At 44.7% G+C, this 26,360-nt stretch overlaps 1 protein-coding gene across 1 annotated transcript in view; it reads right to left on the bottom strand.

Moving 5' to 3' along the window:
* Positions 1 to 26,360, bottom strand: part of MTREX (Mtr4 exosome RNA helicase) — a 116,883-nt gene that overhangs the window by 25,439 nt on the left and 65,084 nt on the right. Inside the window, exons 20-23 of the mRNA XM_040339450.1 lie at positions 11,066 to 11,176; positions 6,836 to 7,024; positions 3,955 to 4,118; positions 2,142 to 2,247 (exon numbers count right to left, since the gene is read on the bottom strand). Coding sequence (XP_040195384.1) covers positions 2,142 to 2,247; positions 3,955 to 4,118; positions 6,836 to 7,024; positions 11,066 to 11,176 — 570 coding nt within the window. The remainder of the gene's footprint in view (positions 1 to 2,141; positions 2,248 to 3,954; positions 4,119 to 6,835; positions 7,025 to 11,065; positions 11,177 to 26,360) is intronic.

Below are 26,360 nucleotides of genomic sequence, written 5' to 3'. Positions count from 1 at the left end.
CAGTGTCATTTTATATGCACAACTGGGCTGGATGCAGTGTTAGAATTTTTTTATAGGGTGAACCTCCACTTTAAGTCTGTTCTATATAATGATTATTCTGCTGCTAGCCTCACTTAGATTTACAATTTAATGGCAGTTGTGAATCTGGTGGCGGTGAGAATCTTCCTAACATGGACATGTCTTCAAGCAGCCTGAGGTGGGTTTTCTGGGGAATGCCAGGTACATTCAACAGGTAATTACAAGCAGAAAATCATAAACACCGGGTCAATGCCAACATGTTTTGGCCATTACAGCCCCACTCATAGCAATGCTATAATGAGTTATCGGGTTTCTGGCTAAATTTATGCTTTACATTAACCACTTGAGATCCGCGCTATAGACGAAATACGTCCGCAGCGCGGCTCTCAAGTGCCAAGTGGCCGTTTAAAAAAAGGGCTTTTATGTGCATTACCCGCGCGCGCCACTGGGTGGCGCGCGGCGGGTAAAAAACTGTCCCGACGCATCGCCGAAGACCCGATGCGTGTACCTGGCGGCCGCGATGTCCGCCGGGTACACGCGATCGTCGGTGACACGGCAGGTGACAGCAGGGACGTGGAGCTCTGTGTGTAAACACAGAGCTCCACGTGCTGTCAGAGGAGAGGAGACCGATCTGTGTCTCTTGTACATAGAGACACAGCATCGGTCCCCTCCCCCAGTCACCCCCCTCCCCCCCACACAGTTATAACACCCAGGCTACACAGTTAACCCCTTCCTCACCCCCTAGTGTTAACCCCTTCACTGCCAGTCACATTTATACAGTAATTCGTGCATTTTTATAGCACTGATCGCAGTATAAATGTGAATGGCGCCAAATTTGTGTCAAAAGTGTCCGATACGTCCGCCGCAATATCCCAGTCCCAATAAAAATCGCAGATCGCCGCCATTACTAGTAAAAAAAAAAAATAATAATAAAAAAAATCATAATTCTGTTCCCCATTTTGTAGGCGCTATAACTTTTGCGCAAACCAGTCGCTTATTGCGATTTTTTTTTTTTTTACAAAAATACGTCGAAAAATACGTATCGGCCTTAACTGAGAAAAAAAATAGTTTTTTTAAAAAAAAATTGGGATATTTATTATAGCAACAAGTAAAAAAAATATATATTTTTTTTAAATTGTTGCTCTTTTTTTGTTTATAGCGCAAAAAAATAAAAACCGCAGAGGTGATCAAATACCACCAAAAGAAAGCTCTATTTGTGGGGAAAAAAGGACGCCAATTTTGTTTGGGAGCCACGTCGCACGACCGCGCAATTGTCAGTTAAAGCGACGCAGTGCCGGACGCTGAGATTTCGCCTGGGAACGAAGGGGGTTTATGTGCCCAGTAAGTAAGTGGTTAACAGGCAAGCGATTCTCTTTCATCGCATTTCAAGTAAATTAAATCCCAATAACATATTATGGGAGTGGTCATGTTTAGCATAGATGAAAGAAGATTTCTCTCTCATACAAGCTGGCTACGTATAGGGGTACAGCTAGCCTTAGTTCAGCTCCTCTGCTCCGCAGCTCAGTCCTGTACCTGTTGGCTGTCTCTGAGCTGAGTATGCCTCAGACAGTATCACGATGTCAAAAAAATTTTTTTTTTAAAAAAGGACGTTGATGTAACCAGTCTCCCAACACATACAGAGTCGGATGGAATAACTGGTTGTTTATACAGTAAATTCCCCCTCTATAAAGCTGGAAATGCTGCATTTCCCTTGGGATTGCTAAAAACTGGAGAAAGCAGCAGAGTAAAGACTCAGATATTCTATGCAAGGTGCGTTCATAGTGATATTTAAAACATAAATTTGTTTATGCCCGAGTTTAGCTTTAAACCAAACCTTCAAAAACAAAGTCGGCGAAATCTGTTGTCACATTCCTATTCTGATGGATTTCCTTTTATCTTTAATTTTGGCTAAAGGGTATTTTTGTAGGTTTCACAAAGGTTTCTAAGACAGCCAAGAAAAGAGGAATTTCCTGTGTGCACTTTAAACTATAAACATGAGGCACGCCTTTAGGAAAGTCTTACATCCCCTTCATGAACCTTTCTAAATTTGGAGTGACAGAGTTCAATAGGGAGCAAGCTCTGTTCACGAGTATGAACCATCCGGTCTGAGAAAGGACACTTACATTCTCCTGGAACACAAAGCAGCTGAGCAGTGAAGTAGCTTGTTCCGCTGTCAGGTCATTGAAATGGCCATTAAACATCATCTCGGTGAGGAGGAGTTCATCGGCACTGCAAGGACATTGAAACAGTTAGACGAAAATAATCTTTTTACCCCGAAGGGACCCTTAAAACATTTAGTGGTTGGGGAACCCCATCAATTTATCCGGAAGCAAGTGTATAAAATGCCTCAAAACTAGTGGTCAGTGGAAATAATTAGCCACTTACACTGGTGGTCAAAATTCCACCTCTTCATACAGCTAAAATGATCATTGGTGTTAGGTCAGTGGCCATGTCAAATAGCATCAATCAGTAACAGTTAAAGAGCCTCCAACAAGCCCTCTCTACCACCTCATCCTCTCCCCCCAAAATCCTTCCCAAGAGATTGTGTGAACAAGCTAAAACATGAAGAGCTAATGGTTCCCCACTTTCCAGTCTGAAATGGTTATAGTCTTCTAGTTTACAATGATTTAGGGCAGATTATACAGCGATAAAACATAGGTTGCCATTGCTGAAAATATCTTTGAAAATTACAATTGCCCGGCAGTGATTCCAAGTTCTGAAGCCAAACAGCACTCCCAATAGGTCTTCAGCAATAGCAGTCTCCATATTTTTCACTGGAATCACTTCAAGCCACACTGATTTCTTCAGTGCACACACCTATTTTTTAAAAACAGTATGGTATGTACATATACATACACACAGAAAAAAACAAAAGGCTGGCGCTGCGCTGAATTAAATTGGTGATTGAAATTTAAATGACATAAACAATAAGCTGCTAGCACTAAAAATTGTGTACAACAATTCAACAAAACATACAAAAACAAGGAGGAATGCAGCGCTGATATGTGATGAATATATGATTTATGTAAATAATGTGAATAAAGTTCATGAAAAATATAAATAAAGGTTCATTCGGTGGAATAAATCTCTGCAGTACACCCGTGAGATAAGATTGCCTGCTTACCAGAATGAAAGACTGCTTTGCATCAGTCTCATGGAGCATCCGTCTAGATGTTCAGAATGGAACTCCGCAGTAGGTCCAGGATATACACATGAATGATAAGAAAAGAGGGGATTCTCATAGCGTATTAAGTTTTTCAAAGAGGTAAATTTAATAAATGGTTGCACTGATGAGACGAAACGATCGTAGGGTGCCGTGACGTCATCGCGTTCCGTCCTGAACGCCGGCGGTGTGTTCGATCGAGTAGCGAGAAGCATCGGACTATCGGAGTGGAAGCGATTTCCTCGTTTTTACGACTTTTGTGCCCATAACTCATCACATGACTGTAAGTGCAACCATTTATTAAATTTACCTCTTTGAAAAACTTAATACGCTATGAGAATCCCCCTTTTCTTATCATTCATGTGTATATCCTGGACCTACTGCTGAGTTCCATTCTGAACATCTAGACGGATTGGTTACAGGGAGACCATATTTCCCACATGCTCCATGAGACTGATGCAAAGCAGTCTTTCATTCTGGTAAGCAGGCAATCTTATCTCACGGGTGTACTTTATTTATATTATTTTTCATGAACTTTATTCACATTATTTACATGAATCATATATTCATCACATATCAGCGCTGCATTCCTCCTTGTTTTTATTTATATTAGAGATAGATATCTATCTATCTATCTATCTATCTAGCTATCTATCTATCTATCTATACACACACACCCACACCTGTCTTCTGCATTCAAAACCCTGCCTGTTTGCCCATTTTAATTTCCTAACATAAATCGAGAAAGTTTGCAGAACACCTCCGCTGTTTACCTGCTGATTTCACAAGCAACTCGTCCTTTCATTTCAATGACATCAGAGGAGCTGGCAAATCCCATCCGCCTGAGAACACGCTTCCGACATTTCAGCTCATCCATCTGTAGCACTGTGCGAGCCTTCTTCAGTTCATGCTTCGCAGTTCTGATATCTACTGCAATCTGTAGACAAAAATACTTGCTTATAGATTACATTTTTCAGGAAAAAGTTTAGAGAATGAGGACGAATATTCATTTACACAAAGTCAGCTGCCTCCGGTTTTATGATGGCAATTTGTATATACTCCAGAATGTTATGAAGAGCGATCAGATAAATTGCAATTAAATGCAAAGTCCCTCTGTGCCATGAAAATTAATTTTATTCCATAAAAAAACATTTCCACTGCATTTGTGAAGAAGGCTTCAGGGCACCCAAGAAAGTCCAGTAAGCGACAGGACTGTCTCCTACAGTTGATTCAGCCGCAGGATTGGGGCACCACCAGTGCAGAGCTTGCTCAGGAATGGCAGCAGGCAGGTGTGAGTACATCTGCACACACAGTTAGGCCAAGACTTTCGGAGGATGGCCTGGTGTCAATAAGCCATTTCTTTCCAGGAAAAACAAACATCAGGGACAGACTGATATTCTGCAAAACGTACAGAAATTGGGACTGCTGAGGACTAAAGTAAAGCCATTTTCTCTGATAAATCCCCTTTGATTGTTTGGGGCATCTGGAAAAAACCTTGTCCGGAGAAGAAAAGGGGAGCGCTACCATCAGTCCTGTGTCATGCCAACAGTAAGGCATCCTGAGACCATTCATGTGTGAGCTCACTCACAATTTTGCCCAAGAACACAGCCATGAATACAGGATGGTAAAAAAAAACATCCTCAGAGAGCAACTTCTCCCAACCATCCAAGAACATTTTGGTGACAAACAATGCCTTTTCCAGCATGATGAAGCATCTACAGAAAGAGTGATAAAGGCTTGGGGAAAGAAAAAACAAAAACAAATTTTGGGTCCATGGCCAGGAAACTCCCAGACCCTAATCCCATTGAGAACTTGTGGTCAATCCTCAAGAGGTTGGTGAACAAAACTGTACTGGAATGCAGTAAAATACACCAAACACATACAAAATGTACTGGACCCCAGAAAAGCAGGGGAAAAAAAAAAAAAAAAAAAAAAAAACAGAAAAAAAAAAAAAAAAAATCATCTGGAACGCACCTGAAAATGCAGCAAAAACGCACTGGAACGCAATAAAATCACGCAGGTAAAAACGCATCTGGAGGACATTTTTGTGGAGTGAACTGGCACTCAATTCTCAGACTACTGACAGAAGTCAAATTAATCTGTGCACTCCCATACCACACAGAAACTTAACATTGGAATGTTTCAATTTACTATACAATCGGTGGTGCGTACAGAGCAACAACCACCACCATATTACATGATCAATGCAAATGTGGGAGCAAAAAAAAGGTGTACGTAGGACTCTTTATAATTCTCTCAGGGCAGAGGAAGAAAGGGCAGAGGAAGAAAGGGCAGAGGAAGAAAGGGCAGAGGAAGAAAGGGCAGAGGAAGAAAGGGCAGAGGAAGAAAGGGCAGAGGAAGAAAGGGCAGAGGAAGAAAGGGCAGAGGAAGAAAGGGCAGAGGAAGAAAGGGCAGAGGAAGAAAGGGCAGAGGAAGAAAGGGCAGAGGAAGAAAGGGCAGAGGAAGAAAGGGCAGAGGAAGAAAGGGCAGAGGAAGAAAGGGCAGAGGAAGAAAGGGCAGAGGAAGAAAGGGCAGAGGAAGAAAGGGCAGAGGAAGAAAGGGCAGAGGAAGAAAGGGCAGAGGAAGAAAGGGCAGAGGAAGAAAGGGCAGAGGAAGAAAGGGCAGAGGAAGAAAGGGCAGAGGAAGAAAGGGCAGAGGAAGAAAGGGCAGAGGAAGAAAGGGCAGAGGAAGAAAGGGCAGAGGAAGAAAGGGCAGAGGAAGAAAGGGCAGAGGAAGAAAGGGCAGAGGAAGAAAGGGCAGAGGAAGAAAGGGCAGAGGAAGAAAGGGCAGAGGAAGAAAGGGCAGAGGAAGAAAGGGCAGAGGAAGAAAGGGCAGAGGAAGAAAGGGCAGAGGAAGAAAGGGCAGAGGAAGAAAGGGCAGAGGAAGAAAGGGCAGAGGAAGAAAGGGCAGAGGAAGAAAGGGCAGAGGAAGAAAGGGCAGAGGAAGAAAGGGCAGAGGAAGAAAGGGCAGAGGAAGAAAGGGCAGAGGAAGAAAGGGCAGAGGAAGAAAGGGCAGAGGAAGAAAGGGCAGAGGAAGAAAGGGCAGAGGAAGAAAGGGCAGAGGAAGAAAGGGCAGAGGAAGAAAGGGCAGAGGAAGAAAGGGCAGAGGAAGAAAGGGCAGAGGAAGAAAGGGCAGAGGAAGAAAGGGCAGAGGAAGAAAGGGCAGAGGAAGAAAGGGCAGAGGAAGAAAGGGCAGAGGAAGAAAGGGCAGAGGAAGAAAGGGCAGAGGAAGAAAGGGCAGAGGAAGAAAGGGCAGAGGAAGAAAGGGCAGAGGAAGAAAGGGCAGAGGAAGAAAGGGCAGAGGAAGAAAGGGCAGAGGAAGAAAGGGCAGAGGAAGAAAGGGCAGAGGAAGAAAGGGCAGAGGAAGAAAGGGCAGAGGAAGAAAGGGCAGAGGAAGAAAGGGCAGAGGAAGAAAGGGCAGAGGAAGAAAGGGCAGAGGAAGAAAGGGCAGAGGAAGAAAGGGCAGAGGAAGAAAGGGCAGAGGAAGAAAGGGCAGAGGAAGAAAGGGCAGAGGAAGAAAGGGCAGAGGAAGAAAGGGCAGAGGAAGAAAGGGCAGAGGAAGAAAGGGCAGAGGAAGAAAGGGCAGAGGAAGAAAGGGCAGAGGAAGTAAGGGCAGAGGAAGTAAGGGCATTCAAAAATTTAGAGATAAACTTACCTGGGCCTTTTTCTCACAGAGTTTGTAGAGGGTCTCTAGATTAGGATCATTATTGAGCGGGTGTGAATACATTCGGTGCTCAAATGCCTCAGTTTTCTGAACCACCTTTTTCAGCCCCTGATCTTTAATACCCATGTCATCAATGGGATCCAGTAGAGGCACGCCATCGGGGAAACGCTTCTGAACCTCCTGAAGAATATCAAAAGCAAGTGTTTGTAGGGTAACGGACAGCGATTTGAAAAATACAGAGAACACTCGATGTTAGATGTTTATAGAAAAATATGTTCTCCTCCAGATCCAGTTCAATATCAATAGAATGTCCTTTGGCTGGCAAAGAACTCTTGTGACAACTACACAAGGAGAATACATATCACATATGTGTGCTGCACTGCCAGCTGGGGACCTCGGACCCATCAGCTATCTGTATTCTATACACAATTATCCCGTTTCACACTGCAGCCTTCCGGACGCCACAAATCTTCGACAAACATTGCAGAAAAGAGTCCATACAAAAGTCAATCTTACGCAGGCCGATCAGAGTAACGAACATTATTGCAGATTCCTACCCGTTTCTGCTCTGAAGAAAAAGTGGTATGTTTGATTACATCAATGTACAAAGCAAATTTGAATGGGAGTGATATTTTCATTATTAATCAGCTGATGCACTTGCAGGACTCCAATATTATATTATAATAATATTACAGGGTCGGCATCCCTTTAAAAGTGATTAACCCTTTGGGAGCATTTCAACAAAAACATTTTTGTTGCGGATGCCTAAAATCCGACTGGCATCTTTGTGCAGACATCTGAGAAAATCAGTGAGCCAATCACACAAGCTGAACACATCCAGGTTGCCATATTGAGCTGCAGATTAAAAAGGAAAGGTAATTTTTAATAACATTTAATTACAATATGGCTTGTGTAGCAATTGTGTATGCTCTATTTTTTCCAATGAGATGGGCGTTACCCTTTAGGTATATTTTTTCCTTAAAGGCATCCTAAAAAGATTTTGTTTAATTTCTGTAGAAAAAATAAAAATGTACAGTACATAAATTCATAGTTTAAGGCTGCTAATGTAACATTCTCATCTAAACAGAATTTTACGAAATTGGATAGAGCTGTGCTTGGCCATTCATAATGCAAATCGTCTACAAACAGTGCAGTACAAAAAGGATGTACATCTTTTAGACCCCTCTCACACTGCCAACACCAATAGCTTCGGCGGTAAAATACAGCTATTTTACTGTCGATTTTGCGCGCATTTCGGCCGCTAGAGGGGCACTTTTGCTGGCAGTATCACAGCGCTGCCCATTGATTTCAATGGGCAGGAGTGCATTAGCAGCGGCGAGTTCACGCTGCTAATGCACTCCAAAGAAGCTGCTGGCAGGACTTTTTCTGACGTCCTACCAGCGCACCTCTGGTGTGAAAGCCCTCGGGCTTTCACACTGGAGTGAATAGAGCAGCAGCTTAAGGGCGGATTGCAGGTGCCATTTTTAACGCTATAGCGCCTGCAAAACACCCTCAGGGTCAAAGGGGTCTTGGGGACAAATTTTACTCCCAATCCAAGGTTTTACTGTTCTGTCCAAAATGCATGTTCTGCACTTGGTATCTTTTATTTATTTTAATATCGTTGGCACTAGCACAGCATATGTGGGTTTTTCTTTCTCCCCTTTTACTCACATAGATAAAGGGTGTATGTTTTGGGACCTGTCCAAATGTCAGGGAAATGATCTGTGGCCTTCAGGTCTTTTTCCTCTTCCTTTTGGAGGTCCCTGTTCATCAAGTACTTGGTGGACTAGTTTCGTCAGGTCCCTAAAGAGCGGGGTCCATCTAGCTTCAACATAAGTCAACTAGAGCACCTTGCCCCATCAGGAGCCGTGCACCCTCATGAGTTCAGGGGTTGAGGCCCTTCCTCTTTGAAGGTTAATCTGTTACTGTACCCTTGTGCACTTTTTCTCTACAGGCAGTTCAACAAGAACCATGGAATTTAAGAAAAAAAAAATAAAAATAAAAAAAAATGATATGCACATAAATGTAGCCCAGAGAAAGTCATAATGTAAAGAATGTGCAGTGTCAGGATTTCCATGCCCTCAACTTTCTGTAGCCAGAGAAAATCTTATTAGCTCAGTTACACCATCATTACAGCTTTCGAGGCAGCAATTGGTGTGATTGAATAGCATCCCCTATTGCCAAGGTGGTCAGCAGGAAACCCGCAAAACCGTTAGAGAACTGCAAGCGTGCCGCCACATTTTCTGTGGGGAGAACGATACAGCAATCATTCCAAGGTCAAATTACTAAAATGAAATATAGTAGCTAAATACTGAGAACTATCTGAAATGACAGCCAATGAGCATCAGGCTTGAGTAAAATATTGAAGCTATTTGGTCAAGTACAAAATTGCTGTTAGTTGGGATCATCATTCTTTCTACTTCATATGTGGACAGCGCATCTATAAATGGTAATCAGAACTTAGCAGACCTTTTATATTGTCAGTGGGCATGGTCACAAGTATCTGGTATATGGCACACAGAAATTTTTATTTTAGTGAAGTTCAAAGAACATTAATGGAGGTACAACCTTATGCAACCATTTAAATCTTTGAGCTCTCCATTCAAAGTTACTGCGCTCTGCTCAGAGATATAGGACCGAGTGAGAATTTAGCTTATCGGATCTCTGCAGAGAGATGACAGCTTCCACACAGACAGCAAGGGTTCTTCTATGCAGGAACCTGGAAGGTATTTAGCGGATTTAAACAAAGTTGGATAGGGCTTAAAGCGGTTGTAAACTGCTGGACGATCATTTTTTCCCCCCTGGAAGGCAGTCATAATGTGCTAGTATGCATCACACTAGCACAATATGTAAAACTTACCTTAAAACAAAGCCGTTCCATCGCCGCAATGTCAGTGCTGCAGGGGCTTCCGTTTCACTGGCTGCATGTAATGTAAATATTTCCTAAACGGTGCACGTTTAGGATACATTTACACTACCTATAGGTAAGCCTTACCCATTAGGTAAGGGTCAGTAAAGAAAGTTTACTTCCCCTTTTCACTAACTGCTTAAAGTGGAGTTCCACCCAAAAATGGGACTTCCGCTTTTCGGATTCCCCCCCCCCCCCTCCGGTGTCACATTTGGCACTTCTTAAAAGGCACTTCTGGGCATAGATTGCCGCAGTATCCGCAGCCATCTACGCCACGTCTGGACCCTCCTCTGTCTTCTGGGAGAGTGAGTGAGTGACTTGTATAGCGCAGCAATTGCGAACTTGATCGCCTAAAGGCGATTGGAATCCAGCGTCGTACCGGTCTTTCAGAAGAGGTGGGTCTTTAGTTTTTTCCTAAATGCCCGATGGTTTTCCTCTAAGCGGATGGTGATGGGTAGAGCATTCCAGAGCCGTGGTCCTTGGACCGAGAATCTTTGTTCTCCCTTTTTTGTAGCGGGATTTAGGAATTTGAAGAAGGTTTTGGTTGGTTGACCGGAGCACGCGCTTGGTGACGTACGGTTTTATTTTCTCGCTTAAGTATTGGGGAGCCTTCCCCTGTATACATTTGTTATACATACAGGTCTCAGAAGACAGCAGGCTTCACTTCCGGATTCCCTTACCGAAGATGGCGGCAGCAGCACCCGAGAGCCAAGGGACAGATAGGCTTAGGGTGCCGACATCGTGGGCGCCCTGGACAGGTAAGTGTCCATATATTAAAAAAAATCAGCAGCTGCCGTATTTGTAGCTGCTGACTGTACAAAATAACATTTTGGCGGAACACCACTTTAAGAAAAATGTAAACATTTGAATGCTCATTGCCTAGCATTGGTTGCACTTGTCCTGTTCAAAACAAAAGTAGTTCTCAGCAACCGAAGAGGCATTACACTCACCTCTACAGTGGCTCATGCCTCCTACCTCTGCATTTGACAATTCTGGGAGTAAATGATGCCTGTGTTAGTCACTCACTTTTCTCGTTTTATCCTTCAACCACAGTCACTGCTGAATCCTTCCTGTAATATCAGACAGGCCAGGGAAGGAACCACAATGGATTCATTCTAGGGAACTGGCTTTGGATTTGTTTAGAGCACTTGGAGACCCTGAAAAGTGCTACTTTTTGCTACGTTTATTTTAAGACATCTCACCCAACATTTGCATAATTTTAAATCTTCTGTTGCCCCAGGTCCAATTTCATTGCATACATATACATTAAATTGAAGAGGATAAACACATTCTTCAGAAATATATTAACTTACCTGGATAGACTTAAGTACACTTTGTCTGTTATCCAGAGGCCGAAGATCCTTTGGAATATACAGGCGAACGCTGCTGATTGCTGTCAGCAAATGCAACACGACTGGAACCACCTGGATAGAGAATAAAAGATTTAGCTTACCTTCATAAGAACATGTCATGCCAGACAAATAAAATCTAAGGATTTATATAAACATTTCTGTAGATGATAAAAAAAATTGAACGCAACATAATTTGCGACACCTGGTACCATGTTTTCTTCTTTTAGGCCCGGTAAACACGTGTGTGGTGCCAGACATCGCATGTAATCTGCAGCGCACTGCTGTTCACGTTACATGAAATGTCTGTGCGGTGCGATATCAGCCATACAGAGAGTTTGGCTGATATCGCACTGCATTCGGTCCAAAGACGCACAGGACCCTTTTTTATGTTCGGAACAGAATCGGATTGCATGTGTGTTCACACATATCCGATTCATGTATGAATTGTCAGTTCGCAATGCGATACGAGAGCTGAAATGGGGGTGTCATTAAAATATGGCACTCCCCAGCAGTTCGCATATGGCAGAATGTTCAAATATTTTATGCAACAATGTTGTCCTCCTGTGTAGGCGAATCAGCTGTCATTTTCATTTCTATGATCATCAATAAAAACCATTGCACAGAAAAGCTGGCCAGCAATGTCTGCCCCCAGGTTTCGAAGTACATGCCAAGTCTGCACTTTATTCCTAAAAAGTCCTGATGAAACTGGGGTTTCCTAGTGAAACGTGTTGACGTCACCCCCTGCAGCATCAGACACCACCTTTAGCACCACCCTGCATACCACCTCGCTGCTGAGCCGGTCTGTGGTTCTCGGCTGAGCCCTTGACAGGGGGGATCCAGGAGCCGTTGCTCTTTATATGGCAGCAAGCCTACCTTTTGCATGATGGGCTTTTACAGTTTACTTATCGTGGGTGGCTTTTTCTTGAGGAGAATCTCCTACAATCTACAAAGCCCTAAATCACCCGCTTGCAATAGCACTGCACAGCCTTACCTTTATTGACCTACACAGTGAGTAATTAATTGATCCATGTGCATCTTCGAATCCTGTTGTCTGACCTACTGTGCAATTTCCACTTGGAACCTTACTATTGTCCGGGCTCGGACCTCTGTTCATTGATTTTGGTTCAGTGGATTAGTTCCAATTACCACAGAATTGTTGATCCATCAACTGCTGATCTGGAGTATGGTCTGTTTAAAGGATACATAGCCTGTCATTATCTACAGCAGGGATCTTCAAACTACGGCCATCCAGCTGTTGCGGAACTACACATCCCATGAGGCATTGCAAGACTGACATTCACTGACATCACTAGGCATGATGGGAATTGTAGTTCCTGAACTGGAGGGCCATAGTTTGAGGATCCCTAATCTACAGCCTAGCGGACTCTACATCTGTAGCCACCACAGACGTCCCACTGTCTTCATTTCGCTCTTTTCCCCAATCCCTTGGATTATTTTTGTCCTTTTGCTCTGCAAATTTCACCACGGACTGCTACATTGTTTATATCATAACCTTTAAAGTCCGCAACGACCGTTGTTTCTGTGTACAATTCACAATCTGGCTTGGTGGTAATGCTTTTTTACTGCGTAATGCATTTATAGCGTTATTTTGATGAATTTCTCTGGTGGTGTTCGGTCATTGTTTAATGTGTGTCGTGTGTTTGTCTCCAGACCTTTAGTTTGTTCTTAGTGTTAAGTGTGGAATTGCTGTAATTTTAACATTCATCTTTTTTTTCAAGAAATTAAATTGAATTAAGTTTATTTACTTTGTACATCAATTTTTTTTCCGCCCGGTAATTTATTCCCAGGACTTTCATGTGACACTGTCATCCTTCAGACACATTTTCTATATTCTCTTTTTGTCACCAAGTGCCGCTTAATATAAGTGTTTGGAACACTACCGTGGGTCTTTGCTGGTACCACAATTTCTTTGGTTCCCTTGCCTCACTTTCAAATTCTGCACTTTTTTTCTAAGACTTCCAGAAGCCCTCCAAAGAATCCCCATTTCCACTGTATTGGGAACATACTTACTGCCTCCCAACCGTACAGCCTTCATGAGCAATAGAGCATCATCTTGTGGGAGTTAATGTCAATAATGACAAAAAAAAAAAAAAAAACGGTACCAACATAGGATTTTCCAGAGGATACAGTGGCTCTCTGAAGATAACAGTAATACAATAGGCAAGCATTAGCTTCTTGGAATATGCTTGTATGCAGTAAGGATGCTATAGTTTTGTGGAGACTGTCAACTCAGGGTAAGGCCCCTTTCACACTTATACGACTTGTCCCGCAATTTTGGACTGCAAAAACCGCATTGACAAGTCATTCTCAATGGACTACAATTCATATTAGTACGACTTTGTCGTGCCGACTTCAAAGTAGTTCCCGCACTACTTGTTTTCTGAAGTCAGATCAAAGTCAGATTCCCTGTATTAACCGATCAGACTTTGGCATGCGACTTGTGCATGAAGGAACTCCACGTCGGGGCATGATGGGGCGGGAACGTCATAAAGGGTGGGGTCACGGACATAACCCGGTGACCCCGCCCCATGCCTATATAAGTCGTTGCACATCGCATTACAGCGGGAGAGAGCATCGAGTCAACATAGGAAAAAGAGCAGAGGGAAGAAGACAACGGAGAGGAACGGGCAAGAGCTAGCAAAAGAGCAGAAGACCGCGGAGGAGACCCAGCAGAAGACACCGGACAGCGGGAGAAGAACCAGAGAGAGAAGAGGCCGGAGATGGGAGAAGGCGGAAGCGACTCCCGGAGCTGCCTAATAAATTACTTAAAAAACCTGTGTAGTGTTTTATTGTTGACACTTTTTTTCTGGTGAATGGGTAGGGGTACACTGTACCCCATTACTCACATAGGGTGGGGGGCCAGGGATCTGGGGCCCTCTATTAAAGGGGGCTCCCAGATTCCGACAAGCTCCCCACCCGCAGACCCTGACAAACAACGACCGGGGTTGTCGAGAAGGGGCCCTTGTCCTCATCAACATGAGGGCAAGATGCTTTGGGTGGAGGGGGCGCAGGGACCCCTTATTAGGGAAGTTCCCCCTAATTATTAGGGGATCAAAGTTGGGTCCCTGGTTCAGCAGGAATTGAAACGTTTATCGTGGGCTTAACCCCCATTACAACTATTGGTTAACCGACTAGTTTTTTTTGCCTTATAACAAGCTTACCTCAGGAGTTGCACTGTAATCTTTCAATGGGGGAGCCTGTCTCCTGCCCCAGTGTACTTTTTGTGCATCTAATAGAACCGTAATAAAAATGTACTCCTAATAAAAACCGTTACGTACATATCCAAACTCTGACAAATTAAATAGTAACATCCAATTCACACATGATTTGCCCAGCTGAACAAATGGTAAATCTGCAAAGGATCAAGTCTTGGCTCTGACATATGACTGGAAGAACCCATGTATATCAGACAAATACTTGTACTGTGTTTATAAACAGCTAAAAGCAATCCTACATGGATCAACTATTTTTACAAAGAATAAGTATACAGAAATATAGAAAGTCAAACAGTGGACATCAAGACAAATCACAGCCCTATGATAATTGAGATGTTTCCCAGAAGACCATTTGTGAAAATGCGGTCTCTGTAGCAATTAATCTATACATATACAGCATATTCAAGACAGATTTCAAAAACATTAAGGGATCATTTGCTTGCAGATTTAAAAAAAACTCCCCCAAGCCACTAAATAGAAATTATAATCCTTTTCCCAAATGAACACATCCTACCTCTATCGCAATTTTAGCATTTCAAGGATTGTGTCATTTTGACCAAACCTTGTATGTGAACTGGCCGACAGCCCCACCCCCAGGCACCGACAGCCCCACCCCCAGGCACCGACAGCCCCACCCCCAGGCACCGACAGCCCCACCCCCAGGCACCGACAGCCCCACCCCCAGGCACCGACAGCCCCACCCACAGGCACCGACAGCCCCACCCCCAGGCACCGACAGCCCCACCCCCAGGCACCGACAGCCCCAGGCACCGACAGCCCCAGGCACCGACAGCCCCAGGCACCGACAGCCCCAGGCACCGACAGCCCCACCCCCAGGCACCGACAGCCCCACCCCCAGGCACCGACAGCCCCCCCCCCCAGGCACCGACAGCCCCACCCCCAGGCACCGACAGCCCCACCCCCAGGCACCGACAGCCCCACCCCCAGGCACTTGCCTTTCTTCTACAAACAGCAATGCAAACATTTTCAGTAGAAGGCATTGGGAACATGTGCCTCACTGCCCTTGCTCCACACTGATATAGTTGGTCAATAGTGGGCCCTGAACCTTCCCCATTCAAAGGGTTTACTACCACAGCTACCTGTGCTGTGGATTAGGACATCACTCGATGCAAAGCGCCTTGAGGCGATTTAGTTTGCATTTGTAGCGCTATACAAGTTATTCACTCACTCTGTATAACCATTAATGCTAGACTTGGCTGAATGCCCAGGTTTACTTTTATGGTGGAGAGGGTGGAGATGAGGAGGGCTTTGCATAGGCAATAGCACCTGAGGAAGCACAAAGAGGGGCAGAGAAAATTACAACAGTGATGGAGAAGAAACTTTTTGCTTAAAATGGATGTAAACCCCCCACATATACCCAGTGAACAGCTTCAGATGATGCACAGGGATGAATCAAATCTAAATATATAAACGTTTTACATGTATATCTTGCTGTCTTCATATTTACCTACTGTTTAGCCGTCTAGCTAGTTCAACGGCACATTGAAAGTGAATAAAAAAACATTTACTGTATGGAAACAAATACTGCAAGTAGACATTTAACAACTTGAGGCCCGCGCTATAGCCGAATGACGGCTACAGCGCGGACCTGAAAAATCAACTAGACGTCAATTGACGTCCGCCCCTTTACTCGTTCCCCGTGCGCGCTCCCGAGCGTGCAGCGGGGAAACTCTGTGCTGGCCGTGTCCCTTGGACACAGCCAATCACAGATCGCCGTGAACGGCCAATCGGAGTGGCCGTTCGGTAGGCAATCTGTGCGGCCAATGAGAGGTGATCTCATATGTAAACATATGAGATCATCTCTCATTGCCGGCTCACAGGCCGCGTCCTGTCAGGGAGAGAGGAGACCGATCTGTGTCTCTTGTACATAGGGACACAGATTGGTCACCTCCCCCAGTCACCCCCCTCCACACACAGTTAGAACACTATGCAGGGTACACATTTAACCCCTTCCTCACCCCTTAGTGTTAACCCCTTCAATGCCAGTCATTTATACAGTAATTAGTGCATATTTATAGCACTGATCGCAGTATAAATGTAAATGGTGCCAAAAATGTGTCAAAAGTGTCCGATGTACCGCCATTAGGCTGCTTTCACACCGCTCCAAAGATGCGGCTAGCAGGACTTTTGGAGCGTTCCTGCTACCGCATCGCTTCAGTGTGAAAGCCTTCGGGGCCTAATGTCGCCGTCCCAAAAAAAAAAAAAAAAAAAAAAAAAAAAAAAAAAAAAAAAATCGCAGATCGCCGCCATTACTAGTAGAAAAAATAAATAAAATAAATAATAATAATAATAATAATAATAATAATAAATAATAATTCTTTCCCCTATTTTGTAGGCGCTATAATTTTTCGCAAACCAGTCGCTTATTGCGATTTTTTTTTTTTTACCAAAAATATGTAGAAGAATACGTATCGGCCTAGACTGAAAAAAAAGTTTAAAAAAAAAAAAAATTTGGGATATTTATTATAGCAACAAGTAAAAAATATTGTATTTTTTTCAAAATTGTCGTTCTTTTTTGTTTATAGCGCAAAAAATGAAAACCGCAGAGGTGATCAAATACCAAAAGAAAGCTCTACTTGTGGGGAATAAAGGACGTAAATTTTGTTTGGGGGCCACGTCGCACGACCACGCAATTGTCAGTTAAAGCTACGCAGTGCCGGAAGCTGAAATTTCACCTCGGCAGGAGGGGGGTATATGTGCCCAGTAAGCAAGTGGTTAAAACACTTTACTGTACCTTTCCCAGCAAATTTAGTGCGGTGACCGTACAGCATAGTATTTTGCTAGCTACAACAATTTCATTTCAGCTGGTTCAGTGAGATTTGTACGTTTTAATGGTATTCTCTCATCCCATGTTTTTCCATTAGCCTGACCATATTGTACCAGTACTGGCGTTAACAGTACCCGTCAATTAAAAACATATATAAAAGAATTCTAGCCCAATTCAAATGCTGCATAATGCATTAACATATGCTGCTTACCAAATACATTCAATATTGCATTTCCCCAAGAGAGCAGCTACTTTCACAGTACATCTTTTGCAGAATGTCTGACAGCACCATACAGAAATGCACATTCATATAAATGGATATTTAAATATAAATGTTACATTCTATTTCACATACAAATGTTAAGTGCCGATTCACACAGGGGCAACATGACTTCCATCACGACTTTACAAGGCAATTTGGAGACGACTTGAGCGCGACTTCAGCGCTACTTGGAGCGACCAACAACGCGACTTCAAGTCACCTCCAGGACAGGCGACTTTGCCAGTGGCCAATCACATAATCTGCTCTGTGGGAGGGAGGGGTTTGCCTTAGAAAACTATTTTCACTTCCTGGAAAGTTGCTTCAGTTAAGACAGGGGATCCGACTTCCATTGAAATCAATGGGTACAAGTCGCCTAGAAGTAGTACAAGAACCTTTTCTGAAGTCAGAGCGACTTCAGTAGTGTGTATTAAGACGGCTCTCATTCACTTCCATGTAATTTGTCATGTCGTGCGACTTAGGGCCACACAAGTCGCCCCCCAGGTCGCGGTAGTGTGAACTGGCTTAGTGAAGTCACAAAAAAAAATAGGATTTTTGTACTCACCGTAAAATCAATTTCTCTGAGTTCATAGACGGACACAGCCTTCATTGACATTAGGGTTATGCTTCTTCCTACCAGGAGAGTTTTCTCCTGGTAGGAAGAAGCATAACCCGAATGTCAAAGAAGGCTGTGTCCGTCTATGAACGGAAGAGAAATGTTTGTTTTTCCTAAAAAAAAAAAAAAAAAAGAAAAGCATAACAGTGATCTGACTTTGTACAACCAAAGCTCAGATCCAAGATCCGGTTAATTCCTTTTCCGACAGGCCGTTATTTATGCTTCAACCACAGATTATTATTTTTTTAAATCTGTCTAAATAAAAGGTCAAGAGAAACGAAAAGTGTCTGGATTCTGTAAAGTATAAACGAATCAGACACCATAAAGCCATGTGGCAGGCGGAAAATCCATAGTCCACCCCCGTCATCCTACAAAAGCTGGGAACGGCGATTACCACGTGGAGGTCACTTTCACACTTGTGGTTTGTTATCATAAACGTGTGCCAGGTCAACAAGCCTAGATCAGCACATGTGTGCATTTAAAGACTTAAAGACTAAGTAACGGGTTCGTCAACTTTTAAAATCTGCGTGATGGTCACCAGTGAGACTTGGGTTATGTGGATATAAGAATGTGTGTGTACAGAACACAGCGTGTATGAGGAAGCACAGGGGGAGCAGAATATGTTGGAGTGCCTCCAGCTTTGTCCCGCCAGAGCTTATTAATTGATATCGGCATGTGGTATCCAAATGTGCAGTTTAATCTGCTGCCAAACTTCAAGGGTTGAAAAACTTGAATCGTGGCATGTTTATGTTCTCTTATTTTACAGCGTCGACCATAAAACCAACTTATGCTGCGCACAATATAAACCATACAAAGCCCAGGAGCAGAACGTCTATGTACTTAAGAGGATATGGATACATGTATTATATCAGACGGAAAAGCAGTCCTCCTGCAGGAATGTTTAATGCACACTGGGGCATGTAGTCACGGAAAGTATGGCTTTGCAAACTTGTTTAGCCTTTTTATAAGGACCTAGAGAGTGAAAGGAAAAGCAAAGCTTGCATACTCAAATGTTTATATAACAGAAAAAGGTCTTAAGCTGGGCAAACGCTTTACAATGTGAACAACCTCTAAAATCTTTCAGATTTCCAAAACTAAATCATGCCAGGGCCTACCTAAATGATACATTAATCGCTTGCCAACTATATAAAGTACATATACGGCTCTCCTGCTCGGGATCACGTACACAATCGTGATCCATGCGCCGGGCTAGGGTGCGCAACCGACCCACTGCGGCTGTAGCATGAACCAATCAGCGGGTGCCGACCACCGATTAGTTTCCAGCACCCAATGATCAGCTCTGGAGATTGCGGAAGAGCCCTGTATAGGTTAACAAACACAGGGTTCTCTTCTGACAGCAGCAATGTACCGTTTTTTTTTCCCTTTCTGTAAAGCAGCACATTGCTCAGTAAAACATGTTGGCCACACAATTAACCCCTTGATCGCCCTTGCCAGTGTCATTAGTACAGTGAAAGTGCATATTTGTAGCAATGATTACTGTATTGGTGTCACTGGCTATCAAAAAGTGTCAGGTTTTCGATTTGTCCGCTGCATTATCACAATCCCATTATAAGTCGCCGATCGCCACCAACAATAGTGAAAAAAAAAAAAAAAAAAAATTCTATAAAATATCCTATAGTTTTTGGAAGCTATAACTTTTGCGCAAACCAATCAATGTACACTTACTGGGATTTTGTTTACCAAAAATATGAAGCAGAATACAAATTGGCCTAAATTGATGAAGAAATTCGATTTTCAACTTTATTTATTGCATGTTTTTTTTTTTTTTTTTTTTGTTTATAGCGCAAAACATAAAACCAATAGAGGCAATCAAATACCACCAAAAAGAAAGCTCTATTTGTGGGAAAAAATTACTAATTTTATTTGGGTAGAGCATCGCATGACCTCACAATTGTCAGTTAAAGTAACAGTGCCAAATCGCAAAAAATGGCCTGGTCATAAACGGGGTAAAACCTTTAAGTCTTTAAATTGACAGCTAATGAGCCAGGCCCTTGCACTACAAATTTTTTTTTTGGTAGAACTAAAAAGGTGGTTGTGCAATTTAATTGTGATGTGTGCGCTCAGCCAAAAAAGGCAAGTGGTACCATGGGTTGATTTACTAAAACTGGAGTGTGGAAAATCTGGTGCAGCTCTGCACAGAAATCAGCTTCAATTTTTTTTTTTTTTTCCCTCGAAAAAGGATGTTTATTGAACATTATGGTATTATGGATTCCGAGGGTCTCAAACTGCAGCCTGCAGCACTGCCTGCCCAAAGGCTGTATCAGAATTCCTTCTTACGTCCAACTGGTAGAACTTTGTAAACGTGTGGACAGAAGACCAGGTTGCCGCCTTGCAAACTTGAGCCATAGAGATCTGGTGGTGTGCTGCCCAGGAGGCGCCCATGGCCCTAGTAGAATGAGCCTTTAATGATACTGGAGGAGGCAACCCTTTCAAGCCGTAGGCCTGAGTGATTAATTGCTTAATCCACCTAGAAATGGTGGACTTTGCAGCTGCCTGCCCCTTCTTGGGCCCATCCGGTAATACGAACAGCACATCTGTTTTCCGGATCTTCTTTGTAGCTTTAAGATAGGCCTTCATGGCCCTGACGATATCCAAGGTATGCAGCAACCCTTCCTTTCTGGAAGTAGGTTTAGGGAAGAAGGATGGTAATACCAAATCCTGGTTCAAATGAAAACTGGATACAACCTTCGGTAGGAAGGAAGGATGAGGGCGGAGAACGACCCTGTCCTTATGAAAAATAAGATATGGTTCCTTACAGGATAAGGCCGCCAGTTCCGATGCTCTTCTTGCGGAAACTATGGCGACCAAAAATACTAACTTTTTTGTCAGTAAAACCAAAGGAATTTCAGCCATACGGCTCAAACGGTTGTTTCTGTAAACTTGACAGAACAAGGTTTAAATCCCACGGGCAAAGCGGGGATTTAACTGGAGGTTTAATACGCAAGACCCCTTGAAGGAAGGTCTTAACCAGCGAGTGGGTGGCCAGCGGCCGCTGAAACCACACTGACAGAGCAGAAATCTGTCCTTTGATTATGCTTAATGCCAATCCTTTATCCACTCTTAGCTGGAGAAAACTTAATACTCTATCGATGGTAAATTTGCGAGAAAGCCATCGCTTGGACTCACACCAGCCTACATAGGCCTTCCAGACCCTGTAATAAATCACCCTAGAGACCGGTTTCCTGGCTCTGATTAGGGTAGAGATTACTTTCTGAGACAGACCTCTACCCCTGAGAATCAGGGATTCAGTTTCCAGGCCGTCAAATTTAGATGCCGTAAGGCAGGGTGGAGGATCGGACCTTGCGATAGCAGGTCTGGCCGTAGAGGAAGAGTCCAAGGGTCTCCCACTACCATCTTTAAGATTAGTGAGTACCATGCCCTTCTGGGCCATGCTGGAGCTACCAGGATGACTGGTATGTGCTCCACCCGGATCCTGCGCCGCAGGCGGGGTAGTAACTGGAGCGGGGGAAACGCATAAAGAAGTTTGAACTGATGCCAAGGGCAAACCAACGCATCGGTTCCGCAGGCCATCGGATCCTTTGAGCGGGACATGAACCTGTCTAGCTTCTTGTTGAGTCTCGATGCCATGATATCCACGTCCGGCACTCCCCATCTTTGGCAGAGTGCTTGAAAGATTTGTGGATGCAGAGACCATTCCCCCGGCAAAAGAGTCTGGCGGCTTAAGAAGTCCGCCTGAAAGTTGTCCACTCCTGGAATGAATATTGCCGATATGCAGGGCACATGAGCCTCTGCCCATAGGAGAATCAAGCTCACCTCTCTCTGAGCGGCTTGACTCCTGGTTCCCCCTTGGTGATTTATGTATGCCACGGCCGTGGCATTGTCTGATTGAATTCTCACCGGGAACCCCTGCAATTTTGACGTCCAAGCCCTGAGGGCTAGTCGAGCAGCTCTGAGCTCCAAGATGTTGATGGGCAACTGCTTCTCTGGCGTTGCCCAAGTACCTTGGCGAGTGCAACCATCCAAAATTGCTCCCCAGCCCGTCAGGCTGGCGTCTGTGGTCACTATCTTCCAAGCCACTGGGCTGAAAGACTTCCCCTTCAGTAGATTCTGAGGGTCTAACCACCAGCACAGACTTTGTCGGACTCTTGATGAGAGCGGCAACGGGATATCCAAGGCCTGCGGCCTTCTGCTCCATGCTGACAGGATGGCTGCCTGCAGGATGCGAGTGTGGCTCTGGGCGTATGGTACCGCCTCGAATGTGGCCACCATCTTGCCTAGTAATCTCATACATAGGCGAATAGTCGGTTCCTTCTTGCTTAGAACCAGTAGGATTAATTCCTTGATGGCTTTGACCTTCCTCAGAGGTAGAAACACTCTTTGTTGTTCTGTGTCTAATCTCATGCCGAGATATTCCAACTGCCTTGTGGGCAGGAAAGCTGACTTTTCTCGATTTAGGACCCAGCCGAACTTCTCGAGGTATTGGACCGTGAGGGCCACTGCTCGCTCCAAGCTGGGAGACGAGTGACCTATGACTAGGAGGTCGTCCAGGTATGCTAGGATCGTGACCCCTTGAATCCTTAGTTTGGCTAGGATTGGAGCTAGGACCTTCGTGAACACCCGGGGGGCCGTAGCCAACCCGAAGGGAAGCGCCACGAATTGGAAGTGACGCGAAGCCACCATGAAGCGTAGATATCTTTGATGTGGCTGATAAATTGGAAGATGAAGGTAGGCATCCTTTATGTCTATGGACGCCATGAAGTCGTCCTTTTGGAGTGTGGTAGCTGCTGACCGCACGGTTTCCATCCGAAATGAGCGGATCTCTAGGTATGTATTTACCATCTTTAGGTCCAAAATTGGCCTGACATCTCCATTGGACTTCGGGATGATGAATAGGTTGGAGTAGAAACCTAGCCCCTGTTACAGGACTGGTACCTCTACTATTACTTCCTGGGAAAGTAGATGATTTAATGCCGACATTAATGCGGCTCCTTTCTCCGGATCGTTTGGAATCCTCGACTCCTGGAAATGAAGAGGAGGAAACCTTAGGAAATCTAATTTGTAGCCCGTGGCCACGGAAGACCGTACCCACTCGTCGGGAATGCTGGCTTCCCAAACCTCTGAAAAGAGTCGCAGCCTTCCCCCCACCTTCGTGGGTGGGGGCGCCCCTTCATAAGGTCGGCTTGGGGGCTGGGTTTGCTGGTTTGCGAACCCACTGCTTTCTGCCTTTAGCAGCCTGTCCTTGTGATTTGCTGTTGAAGCCGAAGTTTGCTTTCGCAGGAGGCCGTCGATACTGTTTGGCATTAGAGGGCCCCTGCCCAGGGGAGTACTGTCGTTTAAACGCAGGCCCCTGAAACTTCCTCTTAGTTGGCAAGAGAGTACTTTTGCCATTTGAAATGGTTTGAATGTATTTATCTAGGTCTTCTCCGAAGAGTCGTCCTCCATGGAAGGGGAACCCTACCAGGAGCTTCTTGCATGGGGGCTCGGCCTCCCAGCTTTTTAACCATAAGTCTTCTCATATGGATAAGGGATAACGATAAACGTGACGCTTGCTGGATAGAATCCTTAATTGCGTCTACTGTAAAACATATGGCCTTAGGGACATCCGAAAATTCTTCTGCCTGCTGGGCAGGAATAAGTTTAAGCATCTGCTTAACCTGATCCGATAATGCTTGAGCAACCCCAATCGCAGCCACGGCTGGTTGTACTACTGCCCCTGCCGTAGTGAAGGAGTTCTTAAGTAGTGCTTCCAAGCGTTTATCAACTGGATCCTTGAATACCTGTATGTTTTCTACAGGGCATGTTAATGATTTGTTAATACATGAGATGGCTGCGTCCACTGCAGGAGTAGCCCATTTCTTGGAAAATTTATCTTCCATAGGATATAGGGCAGAGAATCTTTTAGGTGGTAAGAAGATTTTTCTGGCTTGTTCCAATCTTGGAACAAAACTCCCTCTAGTAGAGGGTGGATCGGAAATACTGCATTGCTTTGAGGCGCCCTCAGTGAGCCCAAAGCTGAAACCGTAGATACCTGGAGATCTGGTACTGGCAAGTTGAATGCATTTATGGACCAAGTCCGTTAAGGCTTGAGTCCACCAGCTCTCCCCTTGGGAGACTGCTCCAGACTCCTCTGTATCCGGATCTTCGATCCCTGAACCTACTTGGTCCTTGTCCAAGAGGTCGTCCAATTCCCCTGAGGAAAGGACCTCCTCTTCTGAGGGTCTGCGCTCGGGCGACGGAGATCTAATCCGTTTACTGCCCCGCATAGCTGTGGCTATCATTTTTCCCATTCTTTTCTCCATCTCTCTTAAAGAGGTGAGTAATACCTCATCCGTGACCATCTTAGGGTTGGACTGACCCGCGCCAGCTCCAGCCCCAGATCCCGATGGCCCCAAGGCTCCCTGTGGGGAAAGCAGCGGCATAACTTTGTCCGAGACCTTAGACTCTCCGGATGCCTATGGTACAATACCAAGGTACACCTGCTACCTATTGGTATTTGGAACTATAAAAGTTAATTGCCCAAACACCTGTTTGGGGGATAAAAAATGCTTCCTCTCCCCTAGATGACTTTTTTTTTTTTTTTTTCGTTTTTGTTTCAAATCCAGGAAAGAAAAAAACATTCTGTCCCCCTGAGTAGTATTGCAAAGAAAAACTATGAGATGGAAAAGAAAACAGCCTATTTCTAGGCTTGAAAAACAGTCTTCTGAAGACTGCAATATCCTTTCTGGCCACTGTGAGTCCTCGGCGCCCCGTGCTGCCGTTCTGGTCTTTCCTCCCCCGTTCCAAAGTATTGAATGGAACAAACAAGGAAGGGCCGCCCCTTCCTTAAGCCACTGACCCGCCCTTCCCCCCCAGCAATCTCAAACAGGAAATGCCCCTCCCGACAGGGGGGGGGGGGGTTGGGGGGGGGGGTTGGGGGGAGGGGACCTCTCTGTTCCAGCAAACTGCAGCCTGCAGCCTGGAACCATGAGGAGGTCAGCGTTTTGCCTGCTTTGCAGGCTCTGAGGAGGAAGACTGAATGGAGCATCGCCTGGAGGCTTGCAGGTAAGCACAGCTCTCTGACACACACATATATTTTTATATCACACAGGCCCCACTCAATGCTTTTCCAACACTACAAGGGAGGTCACATCTTATGGGGAATAATACATATAGAGCCATCCTATCTTTATGATATGTGACTAGTTTGCCAGATGCAGTGCATAACTTTAGGCATGTCCCCTGTGACCCCCCAGAAAAAAACCTGCTAAGAACCAAGTTCCGCAAGTTTTCCCCTCACTTACCTGCTCCATGCCGCAGGACTTTGCCAAGCAAGAGGCCCAATCTTCCCCCATCTCCGTGGGGATGTCTAGACCTTCAGGCCCTGGGTTCCTATGAAGGATCCACTGTCCTGGGCCCATATAGCACCCTGGCAACAGAAAACATTAGGCACCCAAAGGTTTCTAAGTTCTGGGCCCAGGGTCCAGCTCTCTAAAAAGAAAAGCATTATGGGCTATACCCCAAGGGTTTGGGGTCCGGTTACTGACCACTTTAGCGCTGAGGCTTTTTTGGACAGAACCGGTAGCTCACCTAATCCCAAGGATGCGGAGGCAAGCTAAACCATGACTAACACCTAAGACACTGGCGTAAAAACTGAGGTACTCCTCCTATGGGAGGGGGTTATATAGGGAGGGGCATTTCCTGTTTGAGATTGCCAGTGTCAACACCTGAAGGTACTCCATATAACCCATATAGTAATGAATATGCCGCTCTGTGTCCCGTGATGTACGATAAAGAAAAATACATGGTTACATACATTTTGACAAATTTGTCTCACATCATCCTCATGTAACAGCACACAAAGAAGTAGAAACAATACCAAGCATTTAACATGGCCCACTCTCCTCAAACTAAACCAAGAAATACCACAATAGTGCGAGTAAATTTTAACATCGGACCCTCACACTCCCCGACACACGCCAGTTTAAGCAATGCACCCATCCCTTGGCCCTCTCATCCTCTCACCTGCGCGGGGTGTCATTTGTTCTGTTCTCGCATCATTGACGCAAGTTTCTTATATGAGCAGTCTGTCCAGTACCAACTCTAATGGGGCCAAGCCTGGGGTATTTAACCAAGGGGCCCATAACGACTCAAACCGTCCCGGTCTCTTCCTATGCTGATAAATATATTTCTCTGCCCAGAGGGTGAATTGCATCTGAGCTATCCATTCCCCTAGCCTAGGGGGTTCCACATCTTTCCAATGGATAAGAATGAGTTTGCGGGCCTGGAAGAGGGCCCTCCCAATGGCTGTCTTCGGGTTATCCTCAAGTGGCATTTTTTTTCCTTTTAAAGTTTAATTTGACAAAGTTAGAAGCCGATTGGCTACCATGCACAGCTGA

The sequence above is a fragment of the Rana temporaria genome, chromosome 1 (genome assembly GCF_905171775.1).
Source record: "Rana temporaria chromosome 1, aRanTem1.1, whole genome shotgun sequence".
In the NCBI taxonomy this organism is placed as follows: domain Eukaryota; kingdom Metazoa; phylum Chordata; class Amphibia; order Anura; family Ranidae; genus Rana; species Rana temporaria.
This window is presented reverse-complemented; position numbering and strand designations above follow the sequence as displayed.